Source organism: Pleurodeles waltl, chromosome 11 (genome assembly GCF_031143425.1).
Source record: "Pleurodeles waltl isolate 20211129_DDA chromosome 11, aPleWal1.hap1.20221129, whole genome shotgun sequence".
Classification (NCBI taxonomy): Eukaryota; Metazoa; Chordata; class Amphibia; order Caudata; family Salamandridae; genus Pleurodeles; species Pleurodeles waltl.
In genome coordinates, this window is record NC_090450.1 from 27,181,464 (window position 1) to 27,198,568 (window position 17,105).

The 17,105-nt window shown below is 41.3% G+C and overlaps 1 protein-coding gene across 1 annotated transcript in view; it reads right to left on the reverse strand.

Moving 5' to 3' along the window:
• The window catches only part of LOC138265281 (solute carrier family 12 member 9-like), a 452,520-nt gene that overhangs the window by 332,557 nt on the left and 102,858 nt on the right, over nucleotides 1–17,105 (reverse strand). Inside the window, exon 3 of the mRNA XM_069212880.1 lies at nucleotides 12,775–12,912. Coding sequence (XP_069068981.1) covers nucleotides 12,775–12,912 — 138 coding nt within the window. The remainder of the gene's footprint in view (nucleotides 1–12,774; nucleotides 12,913–17,105) is intronic.

Sequence of the window (17,105 nt, forward strand, 5' to 3'; positions counted from 1 at the left end):
CCCACTCCTGGTGGTCATTTTGAGACTAATTTGCACCTATCTTCCTCTTTTAAATAAAAAATATCATTGTTTATAGAACCCCTCTATCATCAACTCACTTTGATTCTCTGTTAAAGGCAATTTCTGCTTAAAGTGTAGACGGCAATAGCCTGTTATTTAGGCGACTGCAACCTACCGTTGAACAACCTCAGTGAGGTCCTGTTGTGAATGTTATAGAATCACGCACTACTCTGAGCTTCAGCCAGATACTCCTGTAAGCTAAGCATGTAGCAGGACACCTCTCAAACTCTAAATGTATCAAGATTGACTCTACTTCTTCACTGGCCTAGATGGACCATAAGCCTCTTCAATTAATCAGTTACCCAGGGTGTAGGAACTCTGCATCTCACCAGAATACCAACACTGGTAGGTACTGGACCAATCATCCTTCCCACTTATTGCAAACCCTAAGTATGGACAAATTCTAGAAGAGAATGTATATAGTTTTAACAGCTGGATCACTGAGGCTCTCGATAAATGTATTTAGTTTAAAACCTTTACCCCGCGTTGCACTTCGTCTTTCACCCCACAGTTCACTCCTGAAATGTTAAAATCAAAAAAGTCTATGGGACTGATTAAGATCTCAGCAGATAGGATACTCAGTCACAAACATGATAGGTATCCCGTCCACAGTATCACAACCTTATAGGATATAATGTGATCGTAAGACGGTGGACAGGATATCCGCCACATTTGTGATGAGGTATTCCTCTCCCCCAAGACCTATATCATAAACAAAAACTATACCTTTGGTTGAAGATTTCTTATGACATTGAAGCCAAAACTATTTATTTGAAGGCTTTCCACAATTATGAAAGACCAATAAGAGCTAGTAAAGCATCCCACCTTGATAATCAATTTAGAAATGTTCCAAGTAAAACTTGAGCAATGTCGAAAATTAATACAGATTTTGTCCATGCTTCAGCAGTGGCTATGAAGATCACATCCACCTGCCACCCTCTGTGATGGCTTGTCCCCTTTTTCCGGATAAAATTAGCAACATCCTTACAGGCCTTTAAATGAACTGCTCTTCTAGGTGCACTTACCCTATGGTCGTACATAGTACTGCTTTTTCCTTTAACACACTACTACTTTGCATCTGTCTAGTGTAGTCAAAGCATTTCCATCAAACATGCCCACATTTCCTCAGATTCTCTACTGAGTAAGCTTCATGATGGCACCTTTGCCCCTCTGCTTGCTCAATTGTGCACTAAGCCCCCAACCATGGGGCAAGCTTCCATCTCATGGCAAAAGGCCTCATTACCCTTTGCTCAAAAACATACCTTCAGCTAATAATGCTGTACTGGTCATTTTCTCCCCATTTCTTTATGCTATTACCAGCGAAGCTGGTGGGATTTTTTTGGCAATAAACAGCTAATTAATTTAATATAAGAGATGTACTTACTTTTTATAGGTCTACTTCTAAGAGTTAATGCACAGTTGGATGCCTTATAAATAATCTCATATATTGCATTTATTGATATATGTATAATTTTTTTTTTTTGTGTTTAGAAATCTGAGAAGTTAATATTTCATAATATTTTTCATATATGGCCATAATTTGATGTATTGTTTCTCTGTTTGACACAGTTTGTATATTGACATGTACTTCTCAATAAACATATACAAAAAAAAAATGTACTTACTGCTCAGTCAGGCTGCTGCGCTGTCACAGAACAGAATCAGCGGCGTAGAACCCCCAAACCCCTCCGGCGGAGCTGAATTTTTCACCCACCCCCAGTTATTTTCCTGTCCCACAATCACCAGTGTCCTCGTAAACGCGGTGGTGGGGAAATAATGAGAATTACAAGTTTTTGGAGAATAACGTTAAAATCAGCGTTTATGCACAAATTCCCACGTTTCCTCCGGTCTTTCACACAGAGATTTCAGCTTTTACAGGGTCCATCAGAATGTCCCGGCTGCTTGTAAAGAGGGTGTTTACGTCACAGTGTACCAAGAGTGCCAAAGCAAAAGGGTCACACGATCAATTATTAGTACACGAAGTCCTGTCCTATAGCCTTTGCCATTGTTTTTTAAAGTCAACATCAGTAAAGGCGCAAAGGTATTGCACCCCCCACCCTCTTACTAAAGAAAAAATGTTTTTAAAAAAGCACACGTCAGCCATTGGATGTCTTCACCATGAGTGATTGTATTTTCAGCGTGCACATCCAATCTAAAAATATACCTTTTTCAATGTCAGGGCTTGTGGGCAAATGTCCGATTTATTTTCATTTTTTACTTTACTCTGCGCTGGTTTCCTTTTACATTTTTTTCCCAGACATTACAATGCCACATTTAGATGGCGGCATTTTTTTTAATTATTATTGCTATTATTATATTTGAAGTTTCAATGCCTATTGCATACGTTTCCAACAAAACAGATTAACTAATATAGAGGGAAAACTTGGCATGATCAGACCGATTGGTTTTGCCAGTGCTTGTGATTATTTGTAAAGCTTTACGGCTATTAGGGCTACACGAGGACCTTATTCAAGTGGGGGGGCATATTTTTGAAGCTGCAGCGCCACCTACTGGTATTTCATTCCAATGGGCGAGACAGCTCAGTGTTTTGTTTCACTCAACAAGAAACGAGGATGACCAAATGAAATATCTGCCGCACGATACAGATGTAGCTGGGGAAATACGATAAAAAACACCTAGTTTATTGGTCACTCTTGAGGATTTAGGGTTATGGGGTGGTGGGGTGAGAAGTGCTGCTGTGTAATTAGACCAATTTGCGAGTAGGGGCTCCAAAATCAAGCGATGGGGTGTGTGTGTGGAGAATTCGGCAGGAAAAATTAACTTTTTAAGGGACTATTGGGGGTGGAGGGGAGTGAATTCAACACATCTTTAAACATGTGGTTAATTTGTAAATAAAAAGTCGCCCAAAGCTCTCCACTGAAACACGCGGCTGCTGCAGTTAAATGAGTGAGCATGGAATGCTGACACAGCGTAATCCTGAGGCCATCTTGGGCCTCTTCAATCCATTTACAGCCACTCCCTGCCCCTTCAGCTCACTCTTGCAGCTTCCTGATTTCCCATACAAGTCTTCTGCATGCTGTAAATGCCTGATGCAGAAAACGAAGTGCCGGCCTTCAAAAATAAGTGCCGACCACTGGAAAACACCGGCTCAGATTAAGCATTGCTCTAAACTAGTCCTGTGGGGCTGTTTGCCTAGTTGTCCTTAGCATGTCCCGGTATCTTTAGGCATGTACTTGTACATATGCCATCCTTTCCTGTCGTTGGAAGGGACATCTGTTTTTGAGTGGGGGATAGGTGTGCATGGCTTGAATGGATACTTTTAACAACGTGTATACATATAAGCAATTAAATGAAACTACTTACGGACTCTTCAATAACAGGGCTCATTTTCGGTTCATTACTATGAATTCCTACAAGTCTGACGAATGGTACTTTCAGCCACGGCGGCCAGCCATGAAACTCTTCAAAAGTTATTTTATTTTTCAAAAACATACTCCTAAAGCAGGAGTTTGTTTTTGAAAAACAAAAAACTAATGACCCCCATATTCATGGAGTTTCCTTCCAGGATGTAGGGGCCATTATTGTTTTTTACTTGTCCCTTACTGCCAGATTTTTCCAAAATAAGGTCCACAGTGTTAAGTCCTTCCTGTGAAGGCCCCAACTCCCTAAGTGAGGTGGTCGGACAGAGGGTTTGGTGAGCAGAGTTCTCTATCGTATTTGCAGATGGTGTAAAGTCCTTCTTCTGACAGTCCCTACTCCAATGAGTCGCTGGAGGAAGTATGGAGCCAATGGGGGCTCAGTGTACGAAATACAAGGTGGGGATCTAGTGTTTGGGGGGCAAGGTAACGCTATTGCACCTGTGATGGAATAACCTGTCTGCCAAACTCTAAATCAGGCTCGTAGAGTCCTATTAAAGTCTCTAAAGGATGCTGTTTCAATACCTTTGTGACTAATTCCAATATGGGATGGAAGATACCAGAGCTTTGGTGCACCTGGAACTCAGCAGATTCTGGGAAAACTACTTTTCGCTTCAGCCAGCCTTTTTTTTTTTACTGAAACATTAAAGGGGCACCTGATGAATAATGCCAGAGAGGATTTCAACACCCAAAGACATTATCAAGGACATGTTGTGATACACCTACTGCTGCTGTTGGTTAGCAATGCAGATGTGGGTACAGAGTTGTCTTTTGTTTGTACACGGGATGGCCCTTCAAAGGCACATGCATTTCATTGAACAGCAAACAGCGATACCTTACCATCGAAAAATATCCCAGAAAACGCACAGGTAAAGGGAAACGTGGATGCTAAAGGGAGAACCAGCAAGCAGGCACACAACCCATAAATGGAAAGCCTACAGATCGGTTTCACTAAGGGCCCAATTCCTAAAGGTAAACTTACACCAAAAGTCTAAGTTTGAGATTTTCGGTATTCACAAAGAGAAGTTATGAGTAGTATCTCTACGTCAGCACTATAGGCAGATTTTCCACACTCGGGGTGGAACGTCCACACTCAGGGCAGGAATCTCCGCCCTGAGTGCAGAGATTCCATTTCGCACTCGGAGAGGAATCTCGGCAATGGAGTGGGATCTTAGCACTCGGGATGGATCTCCACCCTGAGGGCGGAGATTCCGCCCGAGTGCAGACATAAAGATCCTACTCGTAACTTACCTTTGTGAATACTGAAAATTGTAAACTTAGATTCTTGGTCTCAGTTTACCTTTGTGAATCAGGCCCTTTGTGAGAATTTGACCCTGAATCGATATATTTAAGACTCAATATTAAATCATTAATTAAAAAAAAACAACCTTGCATGCTTTTGAGACACATGGGTTAATTCACAGAAGTATTTATGGATACTAAGTAGAGTACTCCTTACATACTTTTACATTCATTTGTGAATCGGCCTCGAAATCCAACAATGCATCAGTAACACTGCAATACAGCCTTTCTGTTTTGAATACCTGTATGCCTTTATTACCTAAATATCTCCATTTTAGATGTTTTGGGGCTAATTCACAAAGGCATTTAAGAGTAAAATAGTACTATGCTAGGTACTCCGAAAAGTCTTCGTAAATAGGCCCCAGGGGTGCCTGAATCCTCGAAGATGCATCATTTTTAGGGAGATTATTACGTAAGTTACATGGTGAAATCAAAGCTGAGTTGACCATGAAATTCAATGCTTACATTGAAGTATTGTGTGTTTGACACAATGACCACAGACCCACAGTGGTCTGCTCCTCAGTCTGGTCTTATTGGCACTGATGGCTGCATCTGAACCAGTGCACCCCACTTCTGAAGGCTTGCACTGTACAGCAGCTTTATTCACCCCCCCCCGGTCATTGTATATATTGTAAACCCTTTGGAGATAGACAGCCCTTACCATCATCTCATCTGCATCATTAAGCAAGGAGAGCCACCGATCACCTAATGAACTCATCACAGGTTTGGGGCACCGGTGTACACTCTGGAGATGGACTAGCTCCTTGAGGCACAGCGACTTGGCATTTCCTCAAAAATGCGTCCCCTAATGTGAACATTTTTTATTTAATTAAAAAATTGAAACACCAGCCCAACCTGCTCCTCCATAGGACAGGGCAAACTGAGGAAATAAATAAAAAAAACGACAAATAGCTGGGAAGCAAAGCAGCTCCTCGAGAAGGTCACAGGACAAGCGCTACATAATGTAATACATTGAGGAGAAAGAGTGAAAAAAATTAGGAAAACTTCGACCTTATGCAGCGATCCAGATGTGCTGTGGCCGAGAGACTCCATCTTTGGCCCATCCTGAATGGGATTCAAAAGAAAGTTTAACCATCTGGTAATGGCAGGGCTATCACACGGAAGCAAGAGGGACATTATGCTCCAGGTTCCATGCTTTCTCAGGGCCCTGTGCTCTCCTTCAAATCCATTTTCAGATTTATAAGGTAAGCCTGTCGTTATTATCATATTAATGGCAGCTTGAAATGCCACCAAATTGATCCAAATGCTTTATAAAACATTCTGGTCGAACATTTTCTAATTCTTTGAATCGGGTGGTCATGGCACCTGGTGTAACTGGAAGAAGTGGGCTCCGGCTGGAGTTTTTAACCTCGGTCCAGCAAAAATGACTGACCAGCCAGGGTTATGGTAACATATTCTAGGAACTGCCCATGGTTACCAGGTGGGACAATACATTACTCATACACGGCGATCCTCACGACCTGGTCCTCTCTGGTCTCTTGGTCGCTTTTGATTTCATAATACATCACCATGAACCACATTGGTTATTTAGGTTTTTCCTCACCGAGGATTTTATACTTAAAACATTTGTCCCAGTGACATTTTTAGAATGAGTTCCCGCCAAAGGTGGCCCACATGGGCTTCCTTTGCCACGGTTCCCTTCGCCTGTGGGCACCGGTTTCTTGTAGTCAATGTCCTAGTTTCTTTGTCCCCATTCCTCTTGTGAGACCTGTGGTTAGGATTCCCTCGGTCCACTACTAGCATTCAGCTTTTGACACTCCACAAATGCCACTGACCGCTTTAACCCCCAAGCTGCCTCCTCAGCCCATCTGTCCACTCTATTTTTGGTGACCGTAATAGTATTATCTATTCATTTTTAGATGTTATGAGGTTACTTACCTCGTAGATGTAAGCATTCTGTTTACCTACAGTTGTTGTTTGGAGCACTACATATAGGGAGGTAATTTACCATCCTTTGCTACTCTATGTTCTACCAACAACTCTATCAGCATAGATTTTAACATGTATAAAATGTTTAATTACAGGGCCACAGAAGTCCCACTGGCTCTCATTATCCCAAGGGGCCCTTTCCTTAATATAGGAGGGTAAGAAATTCTGTTGTTTTATCATTTTTGAGTGCCTCAAGGTGATTCGCGTTTGGAGTTGGTGGGATCGTGCGGAGTAAGGACACATGTTGTTTAGACTCTTAGCATGCGTGCATGCAACCACGAGTGTCAATCCACTATATGTACGTTGATGCATAAAACATTATTAATTGTGGATGTATCTTTTTGCTTTTTCTCTTGTTTCCACAGGTCATTAACTAGTGTTTGCTTGTAGTTCATTAAGTACATTTTGTTCACCTATTTTTAACTTAATTTGAGTTCATTAGTGAAACTTAGGAGTTTATATTTTTGATCCTTAAGAAGCGCTACTAGATCCTTTGGGGACTTCATAAGCGTGAAACATGTCGACCATCATTCAGGGTTGTAGGACCAATCCACCTTCTTCCTGTCCATTCTGGTAGAGTATAGAAACATTATCTCCCTGACCGCTCCCTGTGTTTTTAACTTTGACCTAGACCCTTTCTAAGGAAGTAATAAACTGATGTGAGGGCTTAGAGCCAATTTTAATCTCTTGTCTCCAGCTTCTCACTTCTTCTCATAGGTCTGAATCCACCCCTACATACAATTACGGCACCCATTCACAAAAGATCTCTGGCAAAGAGCCCCCTTGAGGGGATCGTCGGACATTGCAGCACCAGCCCGACGAGGAGCAGGCCCAATTATGAAGCATGACACCCATTGGGTGTGTGAAGGCTCTGTCTTCTACTTTTAAGGGTGCCTTCCTGACCTGCGTTCTTCAGTGGAACAGTGCACCTTACTTATTTATTCTTAACTTTGGGAGGATGGGCACTGGACCACATTAAAATTTCTCCCTGTCCTTCTACTTTCTCAGGGACAATGCATTCATAATTAATATTGTCTCCATACCAGAAGTTTTATTTCTGCTACCTGTAAACTTTGGAATAAAATGCCTTTGCATCTCAAAGCTCAATCCAATTTCACCTGTTTTAGAAAACAGCTTAAAACCAGGCTTTGTTCATCTATGCTGCCCAACTAGTCTCAGGATTTGTTACTTCTAGCACACACCAGTGCTAAGATGCCTGTTGACATTCCCAGGCTCCATAAAAAATATCAATTCTATATTATTTTTCTTCTCTTGAGGCAACACATTGTGTACAGTGCATGGTCTCTCAATCCATAGCCTTCTAGTAGACAACATTACATAGGACACATGCCTTGATTAACATATTGCTGAATTTACAACTCCACCCATTCCATTTTTTTAAAGAAATCATTCTGGGTGGGCAGGTGGAAAATTGACAAGATTTACCTCAGCAAATTTAGAAAAGTTTGAAGAAAAAATAATTGTGGTCAATAGTCACATATTTACAGGGTTTTCACACAAAAAGTTAACCGGGATAAATAAAAGTGTTTCTATTGGTGAATGTTTTTTCTTGCATTAAATGTCCGAGAGAAAAATGTATTTGGTTTCACATATATGAAAGGTTTATCTAAGTCGACAAACTCTGCAAACTCAAATAAGTGCAGTAATTATCAGCATCACAAAACAAAGCTGGCAGAATTGAACATGCCCATCTAATAGAGTGGTCCAAACATTTATCCCTCAACCTTTCAATTCACTGAAGCAGAGACATTTTAAAGCATAGGTACTTACAAACATTTTCCCAGGGGCCACAAAGTTTGTTCCTGATGTGACCAAGGGCAGTAGGGATATCAGCAGGATGGCGGTCGGGGTTGGTAGTATAGTTGACTAAAGGGAAGCGAGGCATATACTTCTAGTGTGTGAATTGAACAATGTGAAACCAAAAACTTGTGATTAATCCCGGCTTCGTTGCTTAATCAAATTGTGTGATCCTAGCCTTTTTTTTTTATTTCACTTTCCCTGCTTTTTCTTCATTATCACATACGAGGACCTTAACATACATGACATCAGGATGAGTACTACACAAACCCTTGTTTTGTGTTTGATTTAGTAAACTATAATGTTGTTTGTGTATAATAGAAACCCAGGCCACCCAACGAGTGCATATAACAAAAGATTTGCCTCTTAGTACACTATTGGCATTTCTGTCAGGGTGGGGGGAAGAATTTACCTTTCAAGAAGCCTGAGGGGAAAGTGATATATGCTTTCTTTCTCCTCAATTTCCTTATATCAATCTCTTCCCTAGACTTTGTTTTTCTCTACTCAGTGTCATCTAACACATTCTGGGGCCCCAACCAAGACATATTTTATCTGTCCTTGTTTGAAACCATTTCAGAAAATGTAACCTATAATTTAATAATGTTTGGCATCTTGCACGCTTGACGTAGCACAAAATGGGTAATAAACTTCAAAGTTATTCAGGACAGGGCCCCCTACTATGTGTTTTGCCAGTGGCCCCAACAATCCTTAAGATGCCACCACACTAATGTCTGACTCTTGACTCACAAACTGCTGGGAGCAGATGGTTTCCTCCATTTAGATGAGCCACTGTGAAGGGCATGGAATTAACAATTGACAATCCCTCCTTCAAAATGGTGATTGGAAGGCCAAGCGTACAAAAACGCTGGATCACGTTATCGATGGTGACAGATTGAAACTTATCGAGGATGCCCAAGTTGAATTCCACCTGCCCAGTAGTTCTGGAAATATCGTCAGCTCCGACACAGCTTCCACTCCCAATTGGAACTCCGCCCTGGTCCACACTCACCTCTTATGATGCATCTACTTGGTTAAATGGGGCCATTACAAGAAACTGCTATCTGACCTCTATGATCTGAGGATTACAAATCTCTACTGTGAACCAGTGGAATGATCTCTCAGTCTCAGGTTGCAAATCCAGCTCCAAATGGCATACTCTCACAAAGACTGGTCCCACCCACTCCAAACACATAAGGGATTGCAGGACAGAGACATCACAGTTTGCTTCTTAAAAGTGCTCCAGGAGTGGCGTTGGACACCAAGTAAATTGCACACAGCCCATTTGTCGGCTGCGGTCGAGTGTTTGTGATGCTGCTCACCTGAAGGCAATATATTACATATTCTGTGGTCCTGCCCTGATATCCAGGCTTATTGGAATTTATCTGGAGCACCCTCAAAGACTTGAGTGGAATCTTTCCACAACTGGTGTTAAGCCATGACACCAAACTTATCACGGGGCTCAAAAACTACAAGAAAAGCTGGATTGACTCCACCTTGGTGACTTAAAAAAACCTGCCTTCTCTGCCAATGGATAAAGACCCCCCTATGCCCACAGACTGGATGGAAGCCATGGCCATGATGGCCTACCATAAACAACTGACATGCAAATTAAACAACCAGGCTCAGTTACACACAAACATTTGGGGAGTGTCCCACCTTTAACTATCTACTTAAGTACCTACATTTGCATGTTGGCTCTCCTTGCTTGTTATTCCTGGAATGGCCCAAGATGCTCTTCTGTTTGGTAAGATCCACCCAGTTGCCACCCCACGGCTGCATTATTACTCATACTGTATTTCTTTTTTATTGTCCTTGATGTTGCTCAATGTTTTATTCCATTCATTGACGCCCAGTATTGTCTTAAGGACTTAGATATATTTGATTGTTTGCTTTAGTATGTGTCAATTGGGATTGGATTGATTCTGATGGTAGAACCCTATGGATATGAAGTGTGGTTCCTATCCATGATGGTAGTGCATTGCCTGTGGTTGTTTCTTATCCTGGTTCGGATGATGCCTCCCCCTATTATAGGGTATGTTCTATATTATACTATACATCTTGCATACTGATGTGTATTATTGACAATAAAATCAATACACAGATTTAAAAAAAGAGAAAAGATGACCATGTGCTGAGAAACTGTATACCTCTCAGGATCTTGGTGAAAGTTCTCCCACTATCACTGTTTTGATTTCCTGCATCACCTCTTCCCATCAGCTATTAATGGTGTTAGACCCTCTGTGATTCAATATCTGATACATGGACAGACGTCTGCCTCGAGTAGCTCAGTTATCTCGCAAACAAACTGCATGTGGGCTCAATTTGGTTAACTTCTAAGATGGAATTTGGAAAGAAACAAAGACCACTAGAGCATCAACAGGGGCAGGCCATTGGTTTGGCACCTTCAATGGCATTCCAACCTCCCTTCCAAATCCACCGCGAAACAATACAAATTCCAGTCCCAAACACCATGTCTCTAGTGCTACAAATACTGGTAAGGGGATCCAAGAGCTGAGCAGAAAGATCCGAGATGGAGAAACCAATGACAAAAAATAGATGATTACATATGCAATCCAAAGACTAGCTATTAACAGCGGAGTCAGATTATGCAACTCCAGCAGCTCTGAAAAATAGCACCCTAATGCTGCTATCACTTTTACAGTTTTTACCCCAAAGTTAGAGGTGCATGAACATCCCTTGCCAAGGAAGTCAAAGGAGCTGTGATGCCCTGATTACGTCAGGTTCTAAATGATCAAAATGGTCAAAAGAATACCCTTTCAGGCTAAGGGTACTACATAAATTATGCAAAAAGAAGCAGAGAATTCTGGGTTCCCCATTTTAGATGGAAATCAGCTCCTGAACAGAGCACCATACAAAACCTGTGCCACATTAAGGGTATAGCAAAACATGCGGCATGGGTTGCTTTTATTTATTACGGGTTGGCTTGGATGCTATTTTACTATTTCGAAGCTGTAATACTGTGCCTGGAGTAGAAAAAGTATTTTGTATTTTCACAGGTCGGCGAGGATGGCACTGTGCTAATCCTATGCTTAAAGACTTTACTGTGTAACTGGCAAAATAATTTGTCCCTTCCCAAATTTGGAAAGGGAAGGAAAGACATTGCTGATCTCGCAGAAAGCTTTTGGAATCTTGATCCCACACTCACTCTGGATAGAAGAAAATATAAAATTTAGGGGAGCCTAAAAAATGTAACTCTTTCTACAGAACTTATTATTATAGCCAGTTTGACCATCACGTTATAATTCTTGTATCTGCTCACCCAATATTTATTTAAGTCAAATTTCATATCATCTTGGTACCTCAATGGTAGCATCAGTGATTCACTCACCAGTTGTGTGATACTATATCTCCCTTCCTCTCATTTAGGATCTTTTCTACCAGCCCTGTCTTCCTAAACTCTTTGAGGTGTCACTCACGTGCTTCTCCTTCATATTCTAGAATGTTCTAGAACTCTGTAGTGTTTAGCCTTCAGTTGTGCACAAAGAACAGATCACGGATGGAATGCTTAAAAATGTCAAACATTTAACCCCAGTCATAGATCTGGGCCTAAATCCATAATTTTTTTGCTTGCCATTCCAATTTTGATCCAACTATATGCAAATCAGTCTTGACCCTTCCCCCCATGGGAACAGTCCAGCCTAAACTGCTAGGCCAGGTCCTCCTAGACCAGAAAAAAAGCATTCTGGGGACGGTGTTGTGGCATCACCCCTCATCAGCAGGCTAGCTTAAATCCTGTGGCACAATGAACACAGGACCCATATCGGAGCGTGCCCTTCCCATTTAGGGCGACACATGCAAAAAGAACAGATGATGGAAGGAATGCTGAACAATTTCAAACATTCACCCCAGTCACAGATGCGGGCCTAAATCCATAATTTTTTCCACTCGCCATGCCATTCCAGTTTGGACCCAGCCATATCCAAATCAGTCTTGACCCTGTTCCCAATGGGAACAGTCCGGTCCGAACTTCCAGGCCAGGTCCTCCCTTCAGTTGTGCACACCATTTCTTAAGCATACCAAAATCAGTCATCATTCTTTCAAACAGTGACACAAGGCATCTGATCACAAAATCTAGGGCCAGAAAATACATTTTGCACAACCATTATAGTGAGTGAAAAACAAAATTTTTCTGCAGTTCAATGCAACCGGTTATCTTTCAGTGAAAAGTTCCTAAATTGCAGCATCCTGGCTAACCAGGAGTATCAATAATGAACTACACCCAAGGAAAAATGGAAAAAACTTTTACCTATTGGGATTCCAAAGGTGTCAACGACTGCTTCCACGAGACCCAGAATAAAGAGCGCGCTGGCACATGCGTTGCCCAGGAAGAACATCATGCCGATGCTGCCTCCAAATTCTGGACCCAATGCACGGCTGATCATATCTGATTGGAGAGTCAAGGATGCAGAATTCAAGTTTTGAAGCATCTGTGGCATGCGCTATTCAATTGAGAAATTCCAAGTGCAAGATCCTAAAAAGGCAACAGGTGAATTGATGAATAACATCGAGAAAATAAATTATCTTACAAAACACCAGTCAATGGTTGGGTTCAAAAGCAGCATTTACCATTTAAAGTTTTTGAGCTTCAGAAACTCCAGTTCAACAGATTATCCCTTATTCCAGCTAAAAATGGGACAGGAATATCACCAAATCAGAAAACCTCAAGATGCATATTGGATTTTCCCCAGGTGTTATTAATGCATGGTAATTCCCAGAAAAGTGGAGCAAGTGATTTGCAATACAAAATTACCATGGGAAAAAAGGAGACTGAAAAAGGTTGTGGCAAAAGTGTCGTCTACTGAAAAAGGGGAATGAAAAATAGTTGTGGTTACAGTAAAAATAAATAAAAAAAAATTGTTTTTCTTTATTGTCAGATCAGATAATAAAATCCATCAACAAATTACAACATGCACAATTTTTGACATCCCTATAAAAACCTACAAATGCATTTTGGAAAGATGCTTAATAAATATTCTTAAAACTCTAAAAACACTTGATAAACACATTTGGTTGGGAGAAGCAATTAAAAACAACAAATACTTGAGATAAGTTGCAATTGTGCCGCTTCCCTAGCGACTTGAGTCCTATAAGCCACGCTACGTACAGTAATTTGGAAACAGAAAGCATAATAATGATTCTTGAATCAGTTTTGCAGATCCTTAGCTGTTGTGTCTTATAAAGATAAGTCTACTGGGAGCGGAGTCAAGGGGACGCCCTCCTGCTAAAGTAGAGAGGAGGAGATATACCAAGATGGGGAAGGGGTCGTAGGGCTAGAAAGCGGGATTTTGTAGATCCAAGGAAGGGTAGCATGAATAGATAAATAAAGATTTTTACATTTCTGGAAAGAGTAGAGTTAAGGGGGTAGTAAGGGTTTTTCAGGGTTCAGTAATGGTAGTGTTAAGGGATAGTAGGGGTTGTGAAGGTTCAGGGAAGGGGAGCATAAATGGATAGTTAAAGGTTTTTAAGTTTCTGGAAAGGATAGAGTTAAGGGGTAGTAAAGGTTTTTCAGGGTTCAGGAAGGGTAGAGTTAAGGCGCACTCTGCTGACACAAGGACACATGCTGCGAACACAAGCACCACCGAACCCATTCATTTGTATGTCTAGTATAATAGCAGATTGGATTGAGTTTTGGGGAACTGGAGGCTTCATCTCTCCACTTTCACCTCCTTTGACAACCTCCAAAGCCCTCTCTTAAAGGACAATCATTTATCCTTTTTTTCTGGGCAGTATCTTCATTGGGTACAGATGTCCAATATCAAAGGAGTCCAAGCTTAACAATAACACCAGACCACCAGACTCAGAGGCCCATCCGGGAAAAACAAAGAACCCAGAAAAACAAATTGAAAAGCGCTTACATCCTCTGCTTCCCGGTGTTAGTTCTATGCCTTAGTGTTTGTATGTAATAACACTAATAGTTCACACCTATAAAGCCCACACTGCCATTCTGAACCCCCTCCCCAAAATGAGGGGCACACCCAGATAGATTTCTTTAGCCCCAAGAGGAGTTTGCTTCCTGTCTCCCCTTCAGAGAAGAGGCAAACAGGTGGACATCTCTCACTCTTCCTTATAACCCTCATCTGGTACCAGAGTGTTATGAGCCGGACAACTCTACCAGGGGTGTCTGACCTCCAGTGGCCTGTAGCTGCACCAGCTCTTATTCTGATCTCTGAAAGCAGTAGACACACATAGCAATTGGGGTTTATACGTATTTGGTTATTTGTCATAACAATCAACATACAAATTATGTGCATTAGAATGATGAGAACTATATAAAACAAGATGAATATTAGAAAAACCTGAAGCATCTTATCACACATCCCTGCTATCTGTAATAATGAGTCTAACCTCTACTTAACTTTTATATCTATATCAATGTCAGCCTCCCAATTACAGCATTGGCTGAATAATTTGCACTTTTTCTTACCATATTATGCCAACCCATGTATTATCTGTGCATACCCCCAAGCAGCTGTCAGATTTACACTTGTATTTCATTCCTTCAGCATCCCCCCCAGGTAGCTTGTCTTGGTGTCTGCCCCTCCCAGATTCTTAGAGCACTTTATACCTCACTCTCCAATGATTCTCTATGGAGAGAGAGGGGTGAATGAGCTACTGTGCAGGTTCTTCCAACTACATCACTACATGAACCAGGCCCCAGTTAGAGGCATTCGGAAAGTCAAGCCATTATATTAAAAACATGCTTCCTACTTTATTAGCTTTGTTCCCGCTTGGATTCCCTTGCAATGCTGCTCACTGAAAGAAACTTTCTAAACATCAGAATCAAAGATTTCCTCTTTGCTGCATTTCCATTGTTTATTTTGGCGTGGCTAACGTCATTCTATTTGTAGAATAATGGCAATCTTTCACACTCAGCTATTATTACACTTCAAAGTGTTACTTTTTAGGGCCCTACGTCTTTCACATGCACACTCTAAAGGAGTAGTGCAGTCATGCTTATCACACAATTAGGCCTGACCCGTATGTGGCATTTACATGCCATCATAAATAGCCAACAACATAGGTCACTGCACACTAATATTTTAATTTAATGTCTGTTTGTTGTTACCGAACTCAATAGAAAACATTTTATTAATATTAGAAGATTGAAAGATTGTGTTGCCACCTGCCTGTGCTGAATGTCTAATTACCAAAAACCAAGTCATCATAGTCTTGAATCCAACTCAGGCCTCCTTAATCCAAGAACAGGCATTCCCTGCCCCTTTGTCTCACTCGTGCAAGCTCCTGCTTTCTCCAAGTGCCATAGTTATTCTGTCTCTCTCTTCCTCCTTCTTGCCCCCTTGTGTCTTTTTTCTCTTATGCTCTGCCTGGGCCTAATCTGAGAATGAAAAATAAGTGCAGATCCCCATAAATGAGTGCTGGTGGGCCCCACGTGCAACCACCAGCTCAAATTAAGCAGTGATTACAGGTAGATAATTGCACATAATCCGCTGAACTTTTTTTTAACCAGGCTTGGAACCTGTGACGTTTGTGTAACACAAAGATGTATGGAACAGACTCTTCAACCTATGGAAACATCTTACAGAGAATACTGGACTACGGTCTACACCTTTCACACAACACTGTGCATTTTATGATAATTCAAAATGTTGACCTGATGTCACACGCATGAAGAGTACCACTCACTTGAGGTATCTGGCAAGTATTAAACCTCTAAATAGAGATGGACCTTCGCAGCAAGTGTCTAAACACTTCTAAAATGTTCTCTGGCCAATAAAGTAACACAGAAGAGTTTTACTACTACTTTTTTCATTTGAGGATGTCTTTGATGGAAGAGTTGTGAAAAGGAAAATGCATCTGTAGCGGTAGACCAGTGAGCCTGCTGATGCTGACCCCATTACCGTGCCCCCTCTCCGTGCTAAAAAAGAGCATGGCGCCATTCAGAAAGCCCATAACAACCTCGTTTCCAACAAAGTAGAAAACAAAATCGCCAAAAGAGGTGTTATTTCCTAAACTAGCAGAGCAGTGATTTTTCAGCTTGTTATCCTTTTGTTCCAGAAAAGTGGCTTCCTTGTTCGCTGATCTGAGATCATGGTAACCTCAGAAAGAAAAGTCTGTGCACCAGAAGTAAACTGCACTGTATTGTGCATGGGTGGCCTCCAAAAAGACCCCATGTAGTCCATGGAGAAACAGGGCTTTGTAGCAAATGAACACCTCCTCCCCCTCCTACCCACACCATCTGTGCTTCCTCCCTATTTCTCTTCCTGCCCTTGAAATAGTCTTCAAATTAGTCCTTGTGCACTCACTAATGCTGCTCCCAAGTACCTGGCCCACGCCTCTGTGTATTAATATTTATGTTGCACTTTTTGCTTGTAACTGTACAAATCCCTATCTGTTATTTTAACAGTAGAAAATTGTTTAGAACAAAGCTTTACCCTTTTTGAATTCTTACTATGAATTCTGTCATTCAAAAATGTAATTAGTTTGCACTAAAATGTTCTCTGCCCTACAGCCGGACGGTGTTTATTTTTTTTACATTACAAGTAACGTATTTTCAGTTAATATAAGAAGTGTAATCTTAAACATTTTGGGTGCCTTTAGCAAGACATATTGTGCAAG